Source organism: Protopterus annectens, chromosome 9.part0 (assembly GCF_019279795.1).
Source record: "Protopterus annectens isolate FY-2018-M chromosome 9.part0, PAN1.0, whole genome shotgun sequence".
NCBI lineage: Eukaryota > Metazoa > Chordata > Ceratodontiformes > Protopteridae > Protopterus > Protopterus annectens.
The window spans coordinates 1057857387-1057876318 of NC_056743.1; the positions used below are offsets into that span (position 1 = coordinate 1057857387).

Consider the following 18932-nt stretch of genomic DNA (forward strand, 5'->3'; position numbering starts at 1 on the left):
ATAGAGATTTAGTGTTTGGCCCTTCTTCTGCAGAGGTGATCAAAAAGTGTGATAGAAGGGGCAAGCTGATCCAGGGAATCTCTAAGATTTTTCAGGTCTCCTTTCCCAACCTGTCTAAGGAATTTTCTTTCTCCTTTCCTATTTTTGACAGAAATCAGAATAAACAATCTGAACAGAATTAAGGTAAATAGATGTTTAACAAGGACTGGCAAGGGAGTTCAAAAAATAAATTTTTAACCTCTCAAAACCAAGGACAGTCCAACAAGTCTGAATGATTATTCAAGAGATGTTGTAATGACCCCCGCCCACCCCCACCCTGGCCCAGTTTTCCTTCCGGAAAGTCTGTATTTTCATTTTTATCTTTGGCAGCAGGTTGCATCACATAAATGGCTTCTGAATGTCATTCATCAAGGCAGAGATGGCAGTGGGAGGACATTCTTCCCTTCCAGGGGGTCATTTCCCTTCATCCAGAGCAAGCTCTTTTCTTCCTGGTGGCAAAGAAAGAAAATGCTTGGTGACCAGCTCTGGATATTTCTTTCATAAACCTGTTTGTGAAAGTGCCCCGGTTAAAAATGATGTTACTTCACAGCCTGTTGCCTCCTCTTCCTCTTTCACATTTCCTGGTAACACTAGATCTAAAAGATGCTTATCATCACATCCCTATTCTTCCAGACTTTAGATGTTTTGGAAGGTTTTGTATGTCTAGATTACATTATCATGTCTCTACCTTAACCTTTGCACTATTCACTACACCAAAAGTTTTCACAAAGTGTCTAGCTCCAGTTATAGCTCATTGCAGGCTGCAGGTTATCCACATTTTTCCATATTTAGATGACTTCATTATCTTTGCAGTGTCTTTTTCAAAGTGTCAAGAATCTCTGTCTTGGGTGAGAGATCTTCTTCATAAGCTGGGATTCCAAGAGAACAGTCAAAAGTCTCTCTTGATACCCTCACACAGGATTCTGTTCCTGGGGTGTCAACTATACATCCCAGTTCAAATAGCTTTTCTTCCACAGGAGAAATAAAAGATTTAGATCTGTTTGTAAAATGTCCCACTCAGACTTCAGTCACTGCAAAGGAATACCTCAGGATTTTGGGTCTCATGGCATTTAAGACTCTCACAATACCCCTGGCAAGACTCCGCATGAGAAAGATACATTAGTATCTGAAATCTTTTTGTTACCAGCATTAGTGGCCTTTATCTTTTCAAATCCCACTGCTGGGGTTTGTCAGAAGAGAAATATTTTGGTAGAAACTGATATCCTTTTCTCCCCTTCTTCCTCCCTGCTACAAATGTGGGAAAGATGCAAGCACATAAGTATCTAGGAGATGCTTGCCCTGATCAAGGCATTCCACTCTCTGAACCATCTTTGGCCTTTGGAACCCAAGTGTTTTCAGATAATACCACAGTGATGTGGTACATAGGGGCCAGGCTGTATCCCCTTTGTAGACTAGCCATGTTAGCTTGCGATATGGCTTCAAAGCTCACTCTCACCCTACAGGCATCCTACATCCAGTCAGAGCAAAACTGTGAGGCATACAAGCTGAGCAGGACCAAAGCAAACCCTTGTGAATAAAAATCTAAATCATAGGGTCTTCCAACATTTGAGCCACCTGTGGGAGTTCCTCAAGTAGATCTTTTCTGCCTCCTCTTTAAACAATCAACTGTCATAATTCTGTTTTCTTCTCTATGCAAGAAGGCCTGGAAGACAGATGCCTTTTCTTTTCTTTGGACAGGAATGTTCCCATATGCTTTTCTACCCTTTTCACTAATATCTAGGGTACTTCTGAAGATTCAGGAGGAATCCCCAAGATCATTGTGGTAATTTTTTTCTGGCCTAGGCAACTGTGATTCTACCTTCTTTCAGAAATGGCCAGGGCAATTACCACAAGCTTTCTCACAGACTGGATGTACTCACACAGGAACAGTGGTGTTTGATATACTCCATCAATAATTTTCAACTGATTGCCTGAATGATAAGGTCTTAATGCCTTTATGGCACCTGTTTGTCAAGGATGTGTAGCAGGTACTATTGGAGGCAAGAAAGTCTCCTATTAGAAAATCATAGATTAGCAAATGCAACAGGTTTTCTAGTTGGTGACAACAACGTAACCAGCATCCATTCGGGGATAGTTGATCTCTGTTTTTACAATATTTGTGTGAGTTACTATCCTATGGCCTTTTTTATTCCTCTGTTAAGGTTCATTCATCAGCTATTTCAACATGTCTGGCCATAGATCCTCCTCTTTCAAGGCAAGGGAAGGGGCTTTGCATAAGAGGCAGCCTAGTAAACTGGTGGCCCCTCCCTGGGATCTTAATTTTGTGTTAAAGAAGCTATCACTTGATCCATCTGAACCAGTTAATCTGGCTGACTTGAGATTCATAACATGGAAAACAGTTTTACTGATTGACTTGACCTTGCATGAAGGATATCTGAGTTACTATAACAGTAGATGTTTGAAAGATCATTGCTTTAGTAGTCACTCCCTTCTTCCATCTCCCTTTTTTCTTTTTTTTTTTTTTATGTCAGGGTATGGATGTTTGTGTTTTGTTGTTCCCAACATAGTCCTTTCAGGGCTCAGCCTCTCTTCTTCTGCTGGTAGGAAAACTGGGAAGGGCTTTGCACCCAAACTAGTCTTTCAGTCAGCTTAGTTTGAGCTGCTTGACAGTTTGGGCACATGTAAGCTGCATTGAAGCTTTGGAAGCTGGCTGGCTCTTATATCCTTCGCAGGATATAACCCATATATCTAAGGCTACTGCAGCAGTGATCATTTGAGCATCTACGGTTATGGTAAGTTTACGTACAAAACTGTGCTTTCCTCTGTGGAATCTTCATCAGCACTGGTCATTCCATATGATTTCCAACATGTACTCATGGTTGTTTCATTTAACAGCCTTATAACGAGGAACTCCATCTTAAAAAAAATTTGAAATTTACCCTCTATTCCCTCATTCACTTAGCAACTGAAGACAGTGCTTCAGAATATGGTGCCATGTAAGTTCTCCGATGCTGTTCCTTGACTTACAGATCAATTACTGCATTTTCTATTTCACTCAATATGTACATTTTAAGGGATCCATCTTGGTGTATATTAAATGTGACAATACAATATAACCAATACCAGATGTTATGGTACCCAGCTTTCGCCTTACGTCTTTAGTTTATTTGTATTTGATGCCATTGCTCTTCTTTTTAAAATGTAACTTGGTCTTGGTTAAATGAGCAGTGTCAGAATTATAAAAGGAAACTTACAAAACCACAACTTTGTGACAAGACTGCAGACAAGCAGCTTCTGTGACAGGTATATTGAGAGCTTACATAAAGAAAGCTTACATAAAGAAAGCCATAGAGCTTAACTTCCTTCTCTCTTCTTATTGAGGCTTCTGGAATTTTCTATGCATACAGTTAGTGGCACAATTGTCTAGGTAGGAATGACAAATGATTTCATGTGCCACAGTTCGACATTCTCACTACCCGTTCCATTTCCTTTCTATGCAATAAAGATATGTTAAAACCAATGGCTGACAGTAATAATTGGAATAATATGACATTGAGGGTTTCACTAAACAAGGAATGAGGTAAAGAAGGGCATACAAGCACTTATAAAACAGATAAGGTGAAGAGTAAATAAAACACTGAACTTTACAAACGCCATCAATTAAACTTTCATTTTCCTTACAAATTACTGTTTTGGTTTATATTTTACCTCATATCTCATCCTCTTCAGGGCTAATAAAATACTCTTTCTACTGTAAGACACGCCTTCGCATACCTGTGAGCTGGCCTTTACAAGGACAGTATTCCATGTTATGTGTAACCATCTCTGAGCTCAGTCCCTCTCTTACAAAAAAGTATACACTGTAATGGCCACTACATGGGACCTGGCGGGGTTCTATGATGAGAATGGACATCCAATGAAACACTGGGGATTAGTGCAGTGCCAGCGGTGATGATGAGGACTGTGGTATTGGGTCATGTTATGCAATCTGATTGGCTTAATAAGTTAATACCCTCAGGGATAGGTAAACAGTCAGTTGGTGAAGAGGTAATCATCCACAGAGCCTTGAAAGGTGCATTATTTTCCTCTGGCCTACATGATTCCCCTAATAGATGCCCGACATCAGCAGAAGCCAAAAATGCCACCCTGTGGCATGCATATATCCCAATGCATCTGCCTAATTTGGCTGCTGTGCATTACACAGCCTGTTAGGAATGGCTATCTTAACCAACTGCTGCATGCCACATCTCATGCCTCAGGTTAGCTGCTGTCGTGCAGAAGGCCTGGCTAGGCTACCTCCCTCTACCTAGCATAGTGAGCCAACATCAGTGACATGCTCTCATCTTCTCTTGCCAGCTCATCCTGTCCACTGTTTACTAAATGACCATGGGTCATCTGGTCAGAGTCAAGGCTTTAAATCTGCTTTACGGAGATGAAGATTCTTGGAGTATTTCATCCCTTCCTACCTTGCATTTCTTGCATCTGAATCTGTTCTGAAATCTAGGCAATTTGAATATTAGCCAAGCACCCTAGCATGTTTCCCACAGATTGACTTGTGAGTTATTATATATCCTTGGAGTCTAGGTAGCTCACAGGATGTGTATACAATTGTGTAACATATCACACGGTCTAGTATTGTACATATTTGTTAGATAACAGTGGTAATTACTACTCTTCTCAAATATGTGAAGGTCTTAGCTCTGTCTTATACTTTCCTGCCATCTCTCTACCTAATACGCTTTTCCTAAATTATGTAACTTTATTTTCCTGTTAAGATTCAGCTGAAAGGTATGCACTTGAAAAATCAGAGACAAGAAGGGTGATTAGTTGTACACAAGTAAAGTACTCCTCCAGTATTTAAGAAAGGCTTTGTTAACTAATCCTGTGTAAAAGCAAGATATTTTTCTCCTGAGATTTGCAATTGTTTCTTATGATGAATGGACATAGACACCACCCTTTCTTTATTTCTTTCATAAAGAAAAATAACTTGTACCAGAAAATGAACTAATGTTCCAAGAAAACAAAGTAATAAAACATAATATAACACACAGTCTGTAACCCACCAAAACAACTGGAACATGTGAAAAAGCAGGGTAGCAGAATTTGCCTTCTCTCAGTATTATAATCAGCCATGCTTCTTTTCAAGAAATAAAGAGAATGTCTGATAGTGGTCATGTGAAAAGCAGAAATGCAGACATGCGTCATTGCCCAGCTCTCATATTACAAATCTATTTAACATAAAATCTCAGGTGACTAAATACAGTAATCTAGAACAAACAAAATGTATTAAATTCAAAAGGAAGTAAAAAAAAATAAAAAAAAAAAAAGTCTTGTCACTGAAGTATCAGTGTGTGGATAATGTGTAAGTGCATTTATTAAGCTGTTATCAACCAAAATGAAAGTTCTACTTGAACCTTCTAGTACACAAATTTGGACATTCACTCTAATGATTAGTTTTCTATTTAAATTACCATATCTTTAATGGAAATCTGCTGTGTTTGTACACTATTTCTTGATGAGGTGAGACTGTCTTCCAAGATAACAAGTAATAAAACAATGCAATTAAAATTTCTAGACACCTTGTTTTTAATAGGTATAATTGTACATTAGTTACTATATAAATCAGATGATACTGCAGATATACACTAAAAGATGCACTTCATGTCTCACACTCATTGATTCGACTCTAATGTATGGACATTCCAAGCAGCTTAACAAGCACAGCAACTCTGCCACAGCCGCCAGTCGTTAGTACATTTTTATGTTCCTCTTCCTCCAATATTCATTTTGACAGCATATTTTAAAATGCCAGTCTTACAAAACAGCATCCGCTTTATACTATTCCAGCCTTGTTCATGGAACTCAAAAAGCTACCACACTAATCAAAGAAAACCATATCACGCTCACTAAAGTTAAAAAAGCTCTTAGCGAGTACATATTTTTCCCCATTAAATTAACTAATAGATTTAACAATCATTTTTTCTCATTAAAAAAAGGCACAAAACTGCTCTCCAGCAATTATATCAAAAGCAATCATGGACACCTTAAAGACGGAATGTTTTTCATAAATGAGAAGGACAAATGTAGCCATCCAATATCCTGGAAATCGATAAATACTCTCAACACACCATTCCATCCATTAGTCTTCACCTAGTAAACACTTTGGATGTACATTTATATGTAAGAAAATGACCAATTACTTTGTGTGCTTATACCCTCAGAAATACATGAAATTATTTAGAAGTATGTTGATCTTAAATAATGCTGTTAAGTACGTTATTGAAATATAACGAGTAGAAAGAGTTAAGCAAGTTAAAAATATATAACTACTAATTTTATTATCTTTGTCTTTAGATGATCACTTTTGTTATAACTATTTTGACCTTGACATCCTAGACTACATATCTCTCAATACAGTGACAAGCATGAAGACACTCGATATACTAAATTATACAACCACGTATGTATGAGGTGCTGTCTTTCATTTACTTGCATATAAGGTACTGCAATTGAATCGATTCTGATAAAATAAGAAAGAAGCATGAATGCACCTCTTTCAAATGTTAATGCATGCATTGCATTATCTTTCCAAACTATTGTGCTCCTCAAGGTTTGGTGCCTTTCATTTCCTAGTTGACAAATCAAGTAGTACTACCTCTGCTTTCCTCAGAAGAACGCATTTACAAATACCTACTAAAACAATTTGCATATAAGCGGGTACAGTGGTGCAATGGTTAGCATTGTCACCTCACACCAAGAGGTTCTCTGATTTGATTCTCAGCTGGGGTGCCTTCTGTGCAGAGTCTGCATGTCCTTCCTGCATTTTTCTGGGTTTCCTCTGGGTGCTCCAGTTTCCTCAAACATTCCAAAGACATGCTGTGATGCTCGTGCACTGGCCCAGTAATCAAGGAGCCTCAATCCTCACCACTAATCCCAGTGAGGGGCATCCACATTGGGAAGGATAACAAATACACACACACTAAAGTACAATTTCCCTTAAGAGCACACAGTCAGTCTGGGGCTGGTTTCTCCCTTTTCTGTCCAGATCCCCAATAAGGCTCCCCACTGGCACAGCTACAGAGTGGGGTCCTTAGCCAGGGTCCCAAGCCAAGTCCTCCTAGCACTCTCTCTGTCCAACAAGTGCTTCGTGTCCCTGCCCAAGTAGCTGACACACACACTTTGAGATATGAGTTATATACAAACACACAGACACTCCTGGGGAAGGCTGGCACAGGTTCTCCAGCTATGCCCCCTTCTCTCCAGATTATAAGGTAGAAATCATTGCCACCAGGACCCTTACTTATCAGCTATTCTAAGGTCCTTCCCAAAGGGTGACCAATTTCACTGTGTAATATTACTGATATCCAAACAGTAAGTGTGACTGAGCAGCAAGACTATTGGAGTGGCTTAGTCAGGGTTGCCAGATTTCTGACTTGCCAGGTAGGGGAAAAAAAAGTAAAGACCAAAAAAAAAAAAATGTTTAATGCAGAACATCAGGCAGTTCTGCATTAAACACAAGCTCCATGTTTAACGATTTTTGATTTGCCCGTATGCTTGTGTATGAGCCAATCAAAAAAAAATCACAAAATGGAGCTGACTTGTGTTTAATGCGGAACATCAGGCAGTTTCACATTAAACACAAGCTCTGTGTTTAGCGATTTTTGATTGGCCCATATGCTTGTATATGAGCCAATCAAAAAAATTGCAAAACGGAGCTTACTTGTGTTTAATGTGGAACATCAGGTGGTTCTGCATTAAACACAAGCTCTGTGTTTAGAGATTTTTGATTGGTCCGTAAGCTGGTATACAGGCCAATCAAAAAAAAAAAAAAACGGAGGCTGTTTCGCCAAGATTTAAACCGACAGTGTGGGAATCGGGATTGGGCTGCTGATCTCGGGACAATCCCACTCAAATAGAGACGTCTGGCAAACCTGGGCTTAGTACAGTATCACTAAATACATGCAAGTACTCTAGAGCTTAAATTATCTCTATAAAGAACAGCCACAGTTGAAAGGTTTAAAAATATTTAATAATACATAATAAAAACACAACACAAATCTTCTCAATTCAACACAGTGCTAGTCAAGAGTTCAGAGATCACAGGAAAATGCTTAAAATAATACTGTAGAGTAGTCTGATATAAATATAGAAAACAGCTAGTTTAAACTTACTATTTTCTATCTATTCCTTAAGAGAAACACTAAAGTCTAAGATCCTACTTACATACAGACAGAGCAAATCAAGTGCTGGTGAATGGTCAGTTCTGAAGAAAAATGCCAAAATGCTCCCTCTCTCTCTCTGAGACAGTCTTTTAAATTGATAATACATCACTACTGACTCACTTTAGATTACATCATTTTCCCCGGTTCCCAGGCTAACAGAAACTCGAAGTTTAACATTTTTTTGATTTTGTACCTGGTCAGGAAACCACAGCAATTAAAGACATTATATATGTAAAATCTAGCAATTAACTCTGGTCTCAAAACAATAGAAAGAATCTGCTGGTCCAGACATCAAGGATCCGAGTTGGAGATCAAACAGTCATACAATGCTTGACTTATCAGCTTTTTTCCAGCAGAGTGCACTGTTATTACTTTTTTGAAGTTAACATTTAACACAGTTTTCTTTACATTTTAAGAGGACATGCCTATTCATATTTACAATCAATGACATAGAATTATCTACAGCCTTCACACATGCATCTGGAGTGTTTCTCTCCAGGCTTCCAGTGAAAATGGGCTCTGTCCCAGTTGGACTTTCCCGGTAAAAAATGTTAAATAAAATAAATAAGAATTTATCATTTAATTTTGGTGACAACAGAAGTCAAGATAATATTGTCCCACAACATACAGATACAATTCCTTCATTAGGTCAGACATCAGGATTTCTTCTCCTAACTCAGTGAAAGTCCGTGGTACAACAGCACAGCTATAGATTATATGTTCTAACATCTACACTGCTGCACATACTGTACAGTTTCATAATGTGACCTCATTTCATACTGAATCATTTTTATGAAACAAACACATTGCTGTACTATTCTTAGCATGCTGTTCTCTCGCCTGTACATGCTGAGACTGCACCTGTAGCACTCAGATCATGTCATAAATTCTTGGAAGCTTTCTGTGACTGTACTGTGGTTCTCCTCCCAGCGGCTATTGGTTGCCTTAGTGCTCTGCTTTAATGCATTTTCCTCTGCAAGATTGGCATCCACAAGCAAGCACCATTGCACTGTAAACAGCATACTAGAAAGTATACATGCAGTAATTCCTTCACAAACCTTCACTATCACCTGAAAAAACTCGTATCCACTAATTACTGCCTGAGGAAATAATTTCACTGCTAAGCTTCTCTCAAATAGCAATTCCATAAGTACATGGCCATCACTTGTCTCTTAACAACATTTTAACCAAAACAGTGCTCTTTGCTTTCAAAACCTGGGATAGACAGGCATTAGATCTATGACATAAGCAAAAATGCATTAATATACAGATACCAGTACACAGACATCTCTCCCTTTTCATACCAGCCAAAGAAATAGAAACTACAGCAGCAGGACTGCTGCATCTTCAATTTACTTATTTGTGTTGTGGTTACCTGCATTTTCAAGCAATAATTTATTATGATTATGAATACTGGCATATACTTTTGTTATTCTAGCAGAACAACATCGGGGAAAAAACATTTCAACATTTTAATACAATTAATTTTAAAGAAATAAGCACACAAAGCTAGCAGACAGAAATCAGTCTGAAATACTTTAATAAGCAGATCTTATTTAATGAATTTCACATAGCAACAGGCAAACTGAAAATAGGAAGAGAGGTCAAGTAGCCTATTTGGAGTTTAGAATTATAAATGCAAAAAATGTAAACATGCACAATTCTGCTCTTCAACACCACAAATATGTTAATATTCATTTGCAAAAACAAAAGAAGCAAAGTAAATACACAGACTACACCTGAAGCAGTCAGATCACATTACAGATTATTGGATGCTTTCTGTGTCTGTAATGTGGTTCATCTCTCAATGGCTATTGGTTGGCTCAGCTCTCTGTATTTAATGCATATTCCTCTACAAGACTGGCAGTTTGGGAATTGCATTTAGATTTAACAGTACTTCCTGGGCTGAATGACAGGGTTTCAATCAACAGTACACTAAAGCTAGGGCCAGCAAAATTGTAAGAAATATATCATATTTTACTAGGTTTAATATTTTGACACTAGTTTTAAAACATTGGATAATTAAATCATTTTAAAATATTAAAACTTATTAAAATACACAATTATCAAATGTGATTAGGTTATTGTTATGGAGTTCTTCAAGCGTTATTAACATTTGTTCTGAGGAACAACATGTGAGATGAATTCATGTGATACAGTATGAATAGTTCATTTGTGTACTGATTTTGTCATGTGACAGTGACACTGACAGCTGATTTTGTAACTATTAAGTGACATGATGAAGACATCCCATAACACAAAGGAAGAAAGCACAAACTATTTTTAGCATTAAATATTCCATCCCTATAGGAAAGTATTCATTGTGTGCATTTTTTTTTTTTTGGGGGGGGGGGGGGTCTTTGTTTTTATTTCACACACTTTGTGGTGCTATTTTTTGGTTATTAGATCAGTCAGCCTAACTAGAGATTAGAATTATAAACATAAAAAATGGCAACATGCACATAATTCTTCAACACCACAAGTATGTGAACATTAATTTTGCAATAGTACAGGAAGCATTCAGAAAGCTTTGCCCTCAAGCGATAAGGACATAGAGGTAACAGCACCTCCATACAGAAATGTTTCCTGGTTATTAATTCCTGTACTCAAGGCATTATAAGAAAAGTGTTAATGCACTCCTCTGTATTATCTGTTACTGTTACATTGCAACCTCACAAACCTATTCAATAACATTAAATAATTGGGCCACAAAAAGTGTTAATGCACTTGTTTATCTGTTACTGTATAACTTCACAAACCTTTTCAATAAAGGGGCTACACAGAGCCGGACTGTTTAGGCATAAATATAACCAGGATTCACAAAGCTTATCCTGATATAAAAATTGAATTATTAAAATCAGTGAAGATGGTTACCAACATTAAAGCCATTAACAATACTACATATTTCATGATGTCTTTATGCACAACAAATGTGGAGTAGGGACTGACCTGTAGTTTCGGAAGTGGTGCTTTCTGTCCCGGATAAGGTTTGGAAAAGCACTTAACAATACACTGCATAGAGTTCGTCCAGCCTTGACAACCTTCTGCACTGAAGCCTAGAATAAAAAGGTTCGAGGTGGTTACAATAGTTATGCAGTAGTACAGACTAACTGGGAGAAATCTGATGGTTCAACCTCCTTTAGGTGTTAGTATTCATACTTCATATTTCTATGGTGACATCAGTTCTGCAAGGACAACAACTTCTTTGTGAACCATTACACTGAAATTAAAATGTCAGTTAAATTCAGTACTTGTGTTTTTATTGGTGAGACAAGCCATACAAAGAACTTAAATTTAAAATACTCTGTCGACTATGGATCACAAATGGACACACCTAAATGGGGATCACCATGACGCTGGATGAGACATACCATAAAAAGGGATTGCAGCTTACTGTGATTCTCCAAACATCATTACAATCATACCTCTCCACCTCTGGAGAAATCTGGACAAATCCATAAATAATTAGGGGAACAAAAGCCCAGTAATAGGGACAATGTTCAAATATTGTTCTTAACTTAGAAAACTGAGAGAATAACAGGTTTTGCATTAATAGGAATTTTCTGAAGGACAATAAGTCTGAAACTCAAATGTTTGCCATTATGACTTGCCAATAATTTGCCAGAAAAACAACAATTTTATGAGAAACCTAAAATATGAGGCAAAAATCTGGACATTCTGTGAAAATCTGGACAGTTGAGAGGTATAGATACAACTAGGGTACATACATCCTACCACAATGCTCAGGGACCACAGCTGAGTAAGGCACACTTATTTATGTCACAAACTGCAGAAGCCAGACCCACATATTACAGTTATATCAAAAAGGCCAAGAATCACTGCTGCATATTCCACACCATGCCATAAATCACTGACATAATAGCTGTATGTAACACACAAAAAGGTAAACCATGGATGCCAGATATGGGTGTGCTATACTCTTATATTACATATACTAACAGGATCATGTGAGAAACAGTATGCAACAAAAATAAATAAAGCAGATCAAAACAAAAAATAAAAGCAGAGCTGGACAGTGCACAACTTGCAACAATATAATAGACCACACGACTGGTGGAATGCATATCCCAAAATATAGTGCATACACTAGGTCATCTAGGGCATACACTACAAAAAGGAACCATGACTTTACTTACTGGATATCTACACAACCTATGGACTTCTACTGCCTTACAATATCTGCAGTTAATAAAAGGCTTAGTGTCAAAACAAAACAAACAAAAAAAAACAGACCATACATATCTCTTTCTTAATATTCATATATGTATATAACGTCTGCTCTGCTTTTCACTGTATGTATGATCAGTTTTCTGTCTCTCCATTACATGCAATGTATGGTTCTTAAAACTGCAATCTATTTCAATAATTTATGTTACATTTCAATCAGCTATGCATCATCATAGCCGGCCTTAGGCATAGGCCAACTAGGCGGCCGCCTAGGGTGCCACTCTGGAAGGGGCAATTTTCCAGTATTTATGTGGTGTAGGTAGACCAGGATGGGGGCACCAGGTGGTGTGGTGGGGGGCGCCAAGGAGGCCTTTTGCCTAGGGCACCAGTTGACGTAAGGCCGCTCCTGTGCATCATTGCTGATATGACTGGTTCCATTTAGTTTGAGTTACACTGAAAAGTTTCAATGAGTAATTCTCCTTACTAAAACATTTGTATTTGTTAAACTTGTACTCATTTCTATCATATAAATTTTGGAGGCAGCTTCCTTAGGACTGCACTTAAAGTAGGACTTCCCAGCTACACATTCTCGATTAAGTTAGGTAATAAATACTTGTAGAGTGCATACTATGCAACAGGACAAGAAGTGTTATTACCTTATTTTTGTCCCATAAATAATGTTTTACTGTATTTAGATAACATGTCAGTCACACATATAAATCTCCCACACACATACACATATGCATGCACAAAAAAAGTAATAATTAAAGAAAATAAACAATGCAAGGCCCACCAAGTGAATTTCCACTGACATACAGCTTTATGTTGATATAAAGTAAGCTGTTCAGACACAGGCTCTAAAATGATATGATCATTGACAAGCATTCAGATATCTAAAGCTCAGTAATATCAAAACTTTCCAGAGACAACTTAAGTAATTTCAGCTCCAAAGTCAAACTGATATATCAGCTATAAAGAGGATTGATGTTATTTAGTTGCTGTTCTGAGTTTTGCTGTTACGTGTTGGAGAAAACTCACAAAAGGAGAAAGGTTTCAGAGGTGAATCTTGGACTCCATTTTGAAAACACATAACACAACACAGCTATGACTGGTATATAGAACATACATCTTTGTAAGACTTAGGGAGTGTTAACTGCCCTAATGTATTACTACTTAAAAAGAAACTTGTAAAAACAAAGTGTCTTATGGCTTTGCAAGAGGCTAGTAGCAAACAGCACTTATCAGCCAACAGCTTTAAAAACTGTAATACATTCACTTGACTGTGTGTGTGTGTGTGTGTGTGTGTGTGTGTGTGTGTGTGTGTGTGTGTGTGTGTGCACATGTGTCATACCTCTCAACCTGTTAACACAAAAAATCTTGACAATGTCAAATCTAAAGGGGAACAAAGCCCCCAAAAATAGGGCCAAATTTTAAATATTGCTCTCATACATTTGATTAAAAGGTATGGTGTTATCATATGTTTTCTGATGGATATGAAGTCTGAAACTCTAATGCCTCTCATTGTTTAGTGAATTTAGTCCTCACTGATTTGTCACAAAAATCCAGAAAAACACAAATTGTATGCAGAACTGTCCAAAAATATGAGGCAAAAATCTGGGCACTTGAGAGGTATATGTGCATGTGTGTATCAGCATAAAGTGATTTTTTAGCTTTCAAAGCTCTAAGCATGTTTTTCTTTTTCATGTCTGTGGTGCATGCTCTTTGTGTGACTGTGTAAGGTACAACAGTATCAGTACTGTGATGTATGAACCTAGCTATAACAAGCTTGTTTTAGTGAAGTTCATTCATCAGAAAGGGACGTATCAATCTCCTCTTTTTGCTGATTTTGAAGCATAATCAACATGCTGTATGTATTACAACAGACTCATACAATTCAAGCAAGTCATTGGTAAATATTTTTATTGTCATGCTGTCCAGGGCAGAGATTTTCCTTACCTAGGTATGAAATAATGGAAACCATTCTTTCTGATGTGGAGTACAAAACTGTTTGATTAGATAAATCCATGTCACTGAGAAACATAAAAAGCTAAAATAACAAATATTACCATCATCTACATTAACTTCTCACAGACTTTCAGGAAAAGTATGATGGGACTCTCACTTGTAGGTTTATGACATATACAAATGAAAAGAAAGATTTGAATCTTTATCTTTGAGGGAATTTCATACCTCACAACATCAGAGCATTAAGTTAAGAAGCATTGCACTCACATTTACAAATCATAGCAGGGGGTCAGAAAGAGGAGGACTTTTAATTTTATATAATACTAGACCCTATACTGCTGTGGTGGTGGTGCTGCGGTAGCGTTGTCGCCTCACAGTAAGACGTTGTCCTGTTCGATTATCAGCTAAAGCATCTTCTGTGTGTAGACATGCGTGAATGGGCGTACCTTCGTTGAAGGTTGTGCGTCAGGCCTGGCAAGCCGGTACGTAAAAATCTACTGCCAATCATTAGCGAACCAGAGTTTCGCTGTGGCGACCCCTAACCGGGAAAAGCTGAAAGATACAACAGCAACTAGACCCTATACCGCCAGTGGTAGAAAGTCTTTGTATGGATGTAGTTTATTTGTTTAATAAGGTATGTATCCATAAACTGGTCTGGCTTTGTGAGAAACATCAGTAAATCTAGGAGGAACAAGGATAAATTTGCAGGCCAAAATCATAATAATAGGCCTAAATCATATCAGTTTTGAGGTATGGGGAGCTCATCAGTTCTGAATACTGACAAAGGACTAAGTCAATATGGCTTGAATATCCTGGGCACTACATTTTTTACTCAGGGATTAGGGTAAAAAGATTTGAATAGCTCGGGGTCACTTACTTTATGAAATCTTGATGTACTCACTATGACGCAGTCATTGAACTAGTAGTGTTTAATGGTCATTCAATAAATATCAGCCAAGAGAACTCTGGCATGATGTAACCTGTAGGGCACAAATATTGCGAGTTTCTTGGTCTCATCCAGACTCATAAAAAATACAGATGTAAATGGGTCTGTGTTTATTAGTTATATGTCAGTCTAATTTTAGCAGCATCACGTAATGCATGCACTGCCTGTTTCCTTACCATTTTAGAAAGAGTAGAAGAGTACATCACTTAAGCATAGACAATATCAGAATGCATAGATGAATAAAGTAAAACCAAAGATCTTAGAAAAATAAGTGCAATATGGCTCTGCTGTTTAAGATAGCCCTGCTTAAAGAACAAAGGAACGTAGACCTAACTACCACCAAAGCCTTAGACCTTCAATGGAAGGGTTTTTCCTTTCTCAATGAGTCTGCCTTACTGCCATCTTTGTAAAAGTTCTGCAGAAAACACATACCACCTTGCTCAAATATCTAGCTGCCCCAAGTGTGTACCCAGTAAATTGGTAAAAATGAGCAGGACAGCTGAGTTTCATTCTTTTTACACAGCCTAACATTTTAAGGAATGAGCCAGAACAACTGCATAATGTGTAACCTTCAGGGAAATATTTATATTCACAAAGTGTTTTATCTCATCAAATGGAAGAATGTGTACTTTGCAAATGAACACAATACCTGACATATTATTTTCCTTAAAAACATTTACTAACATAAAATGCAACAGTATACATGTTTATAATAAATAAATAACCAAAAGAACTTCTTTACAAAAGCTGTGAAAAAATTAATAAAAACCCAGCTAGGTGAGCCATACCAAATACATATGTAACAAAGCTAAGTAAGGTACATCACTAAATTAAGACTTACTGAATGCAGACACCGCTAATACAACTAATAAAAGATTATATGAAATGCAGGAACCTACATACAGGTACAAATAAATTCAAATCAAAAACATTTTGTTGTCAGTGGTGCAATAGGTAGCGCACTAGTCTTTGGTACTGGAAGACCAGAAGGCTGTGGGTTCTATTCCTACTGCAGGTGATTGGATAGCTGGTACTGCAGTGCAACATTAGGTGGTGCTGCAGTCCTCAGTGTGTCATCCTTCTGATAAGATATTAAATCAAAAGTTCCATCTGCTTGAGTTGTCGGTAGCTCAGGTAGATGTAAATGATCTTATGGCACCTATTGAAACGAGTACTGGAAGTTCCCTGATGTCCTGTCCAAATTTCCCTTTTGAGTAGAAATATCACCTCAAAGGTTTTCTGAAGAGAGTCCACTAGTCTGTTGGGACTAACCTGGTCAACAAAGGATAAATAAAAGAAATAAATTAATAAATTGATAAACATGTGAGTGATAATTCCTTTCTAGGCCACAAGAGGTCAGCACTTTGCAACAAAGTGACTCAGGAAGTTCTTAGAAAAGGCAAGTTACTTCAATACAGGCAAAGTTTCCTTGGAAGCTGGTCGAAAGTAGATAAATAAAGATAGATAAAAAGTATTTAGCAAAGACACAACGTATGCACTTCATACAGTCTGTAAAAGAACACGATGTACAAGATTTATGTTCCTTGTCCTCATTCCTGGAACCTACTGTTTATTCTACATTAGTGTTTTTTGATTTTACAGGTTCTATTGACAAAGATTACTCTTAACCACCATGCCTCACTTAAAATAAAGCTACAGGAAGGCATTGACATGATTGTAGTGGGGAGGGCCAGATTGTGTGCAGACATAGTGGCATAAAAATAAAAAAATAAGTTGCAATAAATTCTAGAGTTCAAAATCCCCCCCCCCCCACACACACACACACACATACTAAATACCTCTTGACTGTCCAGATTTTTCCAAAATGTCTAGATTTTTTGCTTCATATTTTTGGTCTGTGCTTCATAAAATCTGTGGTTTTCTGACAAATCATTGGGATGATCTGAGGACAGAAGTCACTAAATAATGACATTTGTGTTTCAGACTTCCTATCCTTCAGAAAAGTAAATGCTAAGACAAATCCTGTTATTCTATCAACTTTCTGAGTTTATAAGAGCTAATATTTAAAATCTGTACCTATTTTTGGCCTTTTGTTCCCCCATTTTGTCAGGCTTTATCCAGATTTCTTACGCTAAGAGGTTGAGAGGTATGACTACTACCATCGTCAGCTAGTTAAGACCATCCCCATCTGCCTACTGTCCTTATCTTGTTTTATTCGGACAACCCCCCCCCCCCCCTCAGTGATTATGAAAGGTTTCAAAGATATACATGATACAATCGGCTATAATTTATAGTATATAAGTTTTATTCCTTTTGCTTCAGTGACTTTTCATACAGCACAAGGTTACTACCTGAATCTTGCAGAAGCAAAACCTGATTCCTAATGTGTCATCCACAGGGACTTTTATGGGCTAAAAGACTGAACACCCACACTGACAGCAGGAAATTGTGTTTGCCCCCACCCCGGGCCTCAAGACTGATAACTGACTTGATTTAAAATGGAAATGAGGACTAACCTACTAAGTTTATATTCATATAGCATACCTTAAAACTGATAATACAGGAACAGAGGACCAGAAAATTAGAGTGCTCCTGTGGCAGGGAGGGCAATCCACTAAAACTCCACATAATGCATGAAAAGATTTTAACTGCACATGTTCACCAAAATACTTTTTAACTTAACAGAACAAAGGGCATTAACCATATGGCTTGGACACCTATACTCGATGTTGAGAAAAGCTCACACTTCTGCCTGCACAGTCTGCACAGCATTTCATGCATTAGATGCACTGCTTATGGACCTTATAAATCTTGTACTTTTGAAGGAATTAAATCAGGCTGTCTTGTTATTCTGACATGCTTCCAGAAATACAAATTCATAGCGATAAAGTATATTAACACCAGATATTCTCAAATATAAACACAATAGCCTTTTAAGATACGAGGTTCAGTTCCATGAATATGTACCACCTACAGTAGCATTTAGGCACTGGGATAAAAAGGAGGTCAAAGAATTATTGTAGTGCAGGTTCATAAGTTCACAGATATAATGGCCTACCGGCCATCAAGGATTCTGATATCTTGAAACTCATGTTGAATGGTTTTCTAGTTTGTCATCCAGTTAATTCTTGAAGGAAAAGATTACTGGTCTAAACTTAATTGAGAAGTGAAGGTTACTTCATATGCATTGGAGTCTGTAGGACATTTATTTCCTTTTATTTGTTTGTTTGTCTTTGTTTACCGGGAAAGTCAGACTGGGTAATACCCATTTTCAGTGGAAGCCCTGGGCGAAAAGTTCCATTTGCTTACACTGCATTATACTTGCTTACACTGCATTATACTAAGCTCCAGTTAAACACAGAGTGGTTATATTTCTATTTACATTTATACACAAACAGTAGTTACATTTATACATTCTAAGATATTACAGAAGTGGAAGTTAAAGAGAAAGCCCACATGCAGCTTAGTGGATTGTACAGACAGCAGTTATGTATACAAATTTTTTTGTCACTTCAGTGTGAGGATGAGAGTGTTCTGTTCAAGGACAGTATATGGAGAGTATCGTACAGTGAACACAAAGTCCTAACTTTGTGATGAGCATGTGCGGGACCAGGACTGGTTGAGATGTTGTTTAAGCAGTGGTTTAAAAC

At 37.6% G+C, this 18932-nt stretch overlaps 1 protein-coding gene across 1 annotated transcript in view; it reads right to left on the reverse strand.

Moving 5' to 3' along the window:
* RAPGEF3 (Rap guanine nucleotide exchange factor 3) overlaps positions 1–18932 on the reverse strand; it is a 466244-nt gene that overhangs the window by 323374 nt on the left and 123938 nt on the right. The window contains exon 3 of the mRNA XM_044083866.1: positions 11172–11278. Within this exon, the coding sequence (XP_043939801.1) occupies positions 11172–11278 (107 nt within the window). The remainder of the gene's footprint in view (positions 1–11171; positions 11279–18932) is intronic.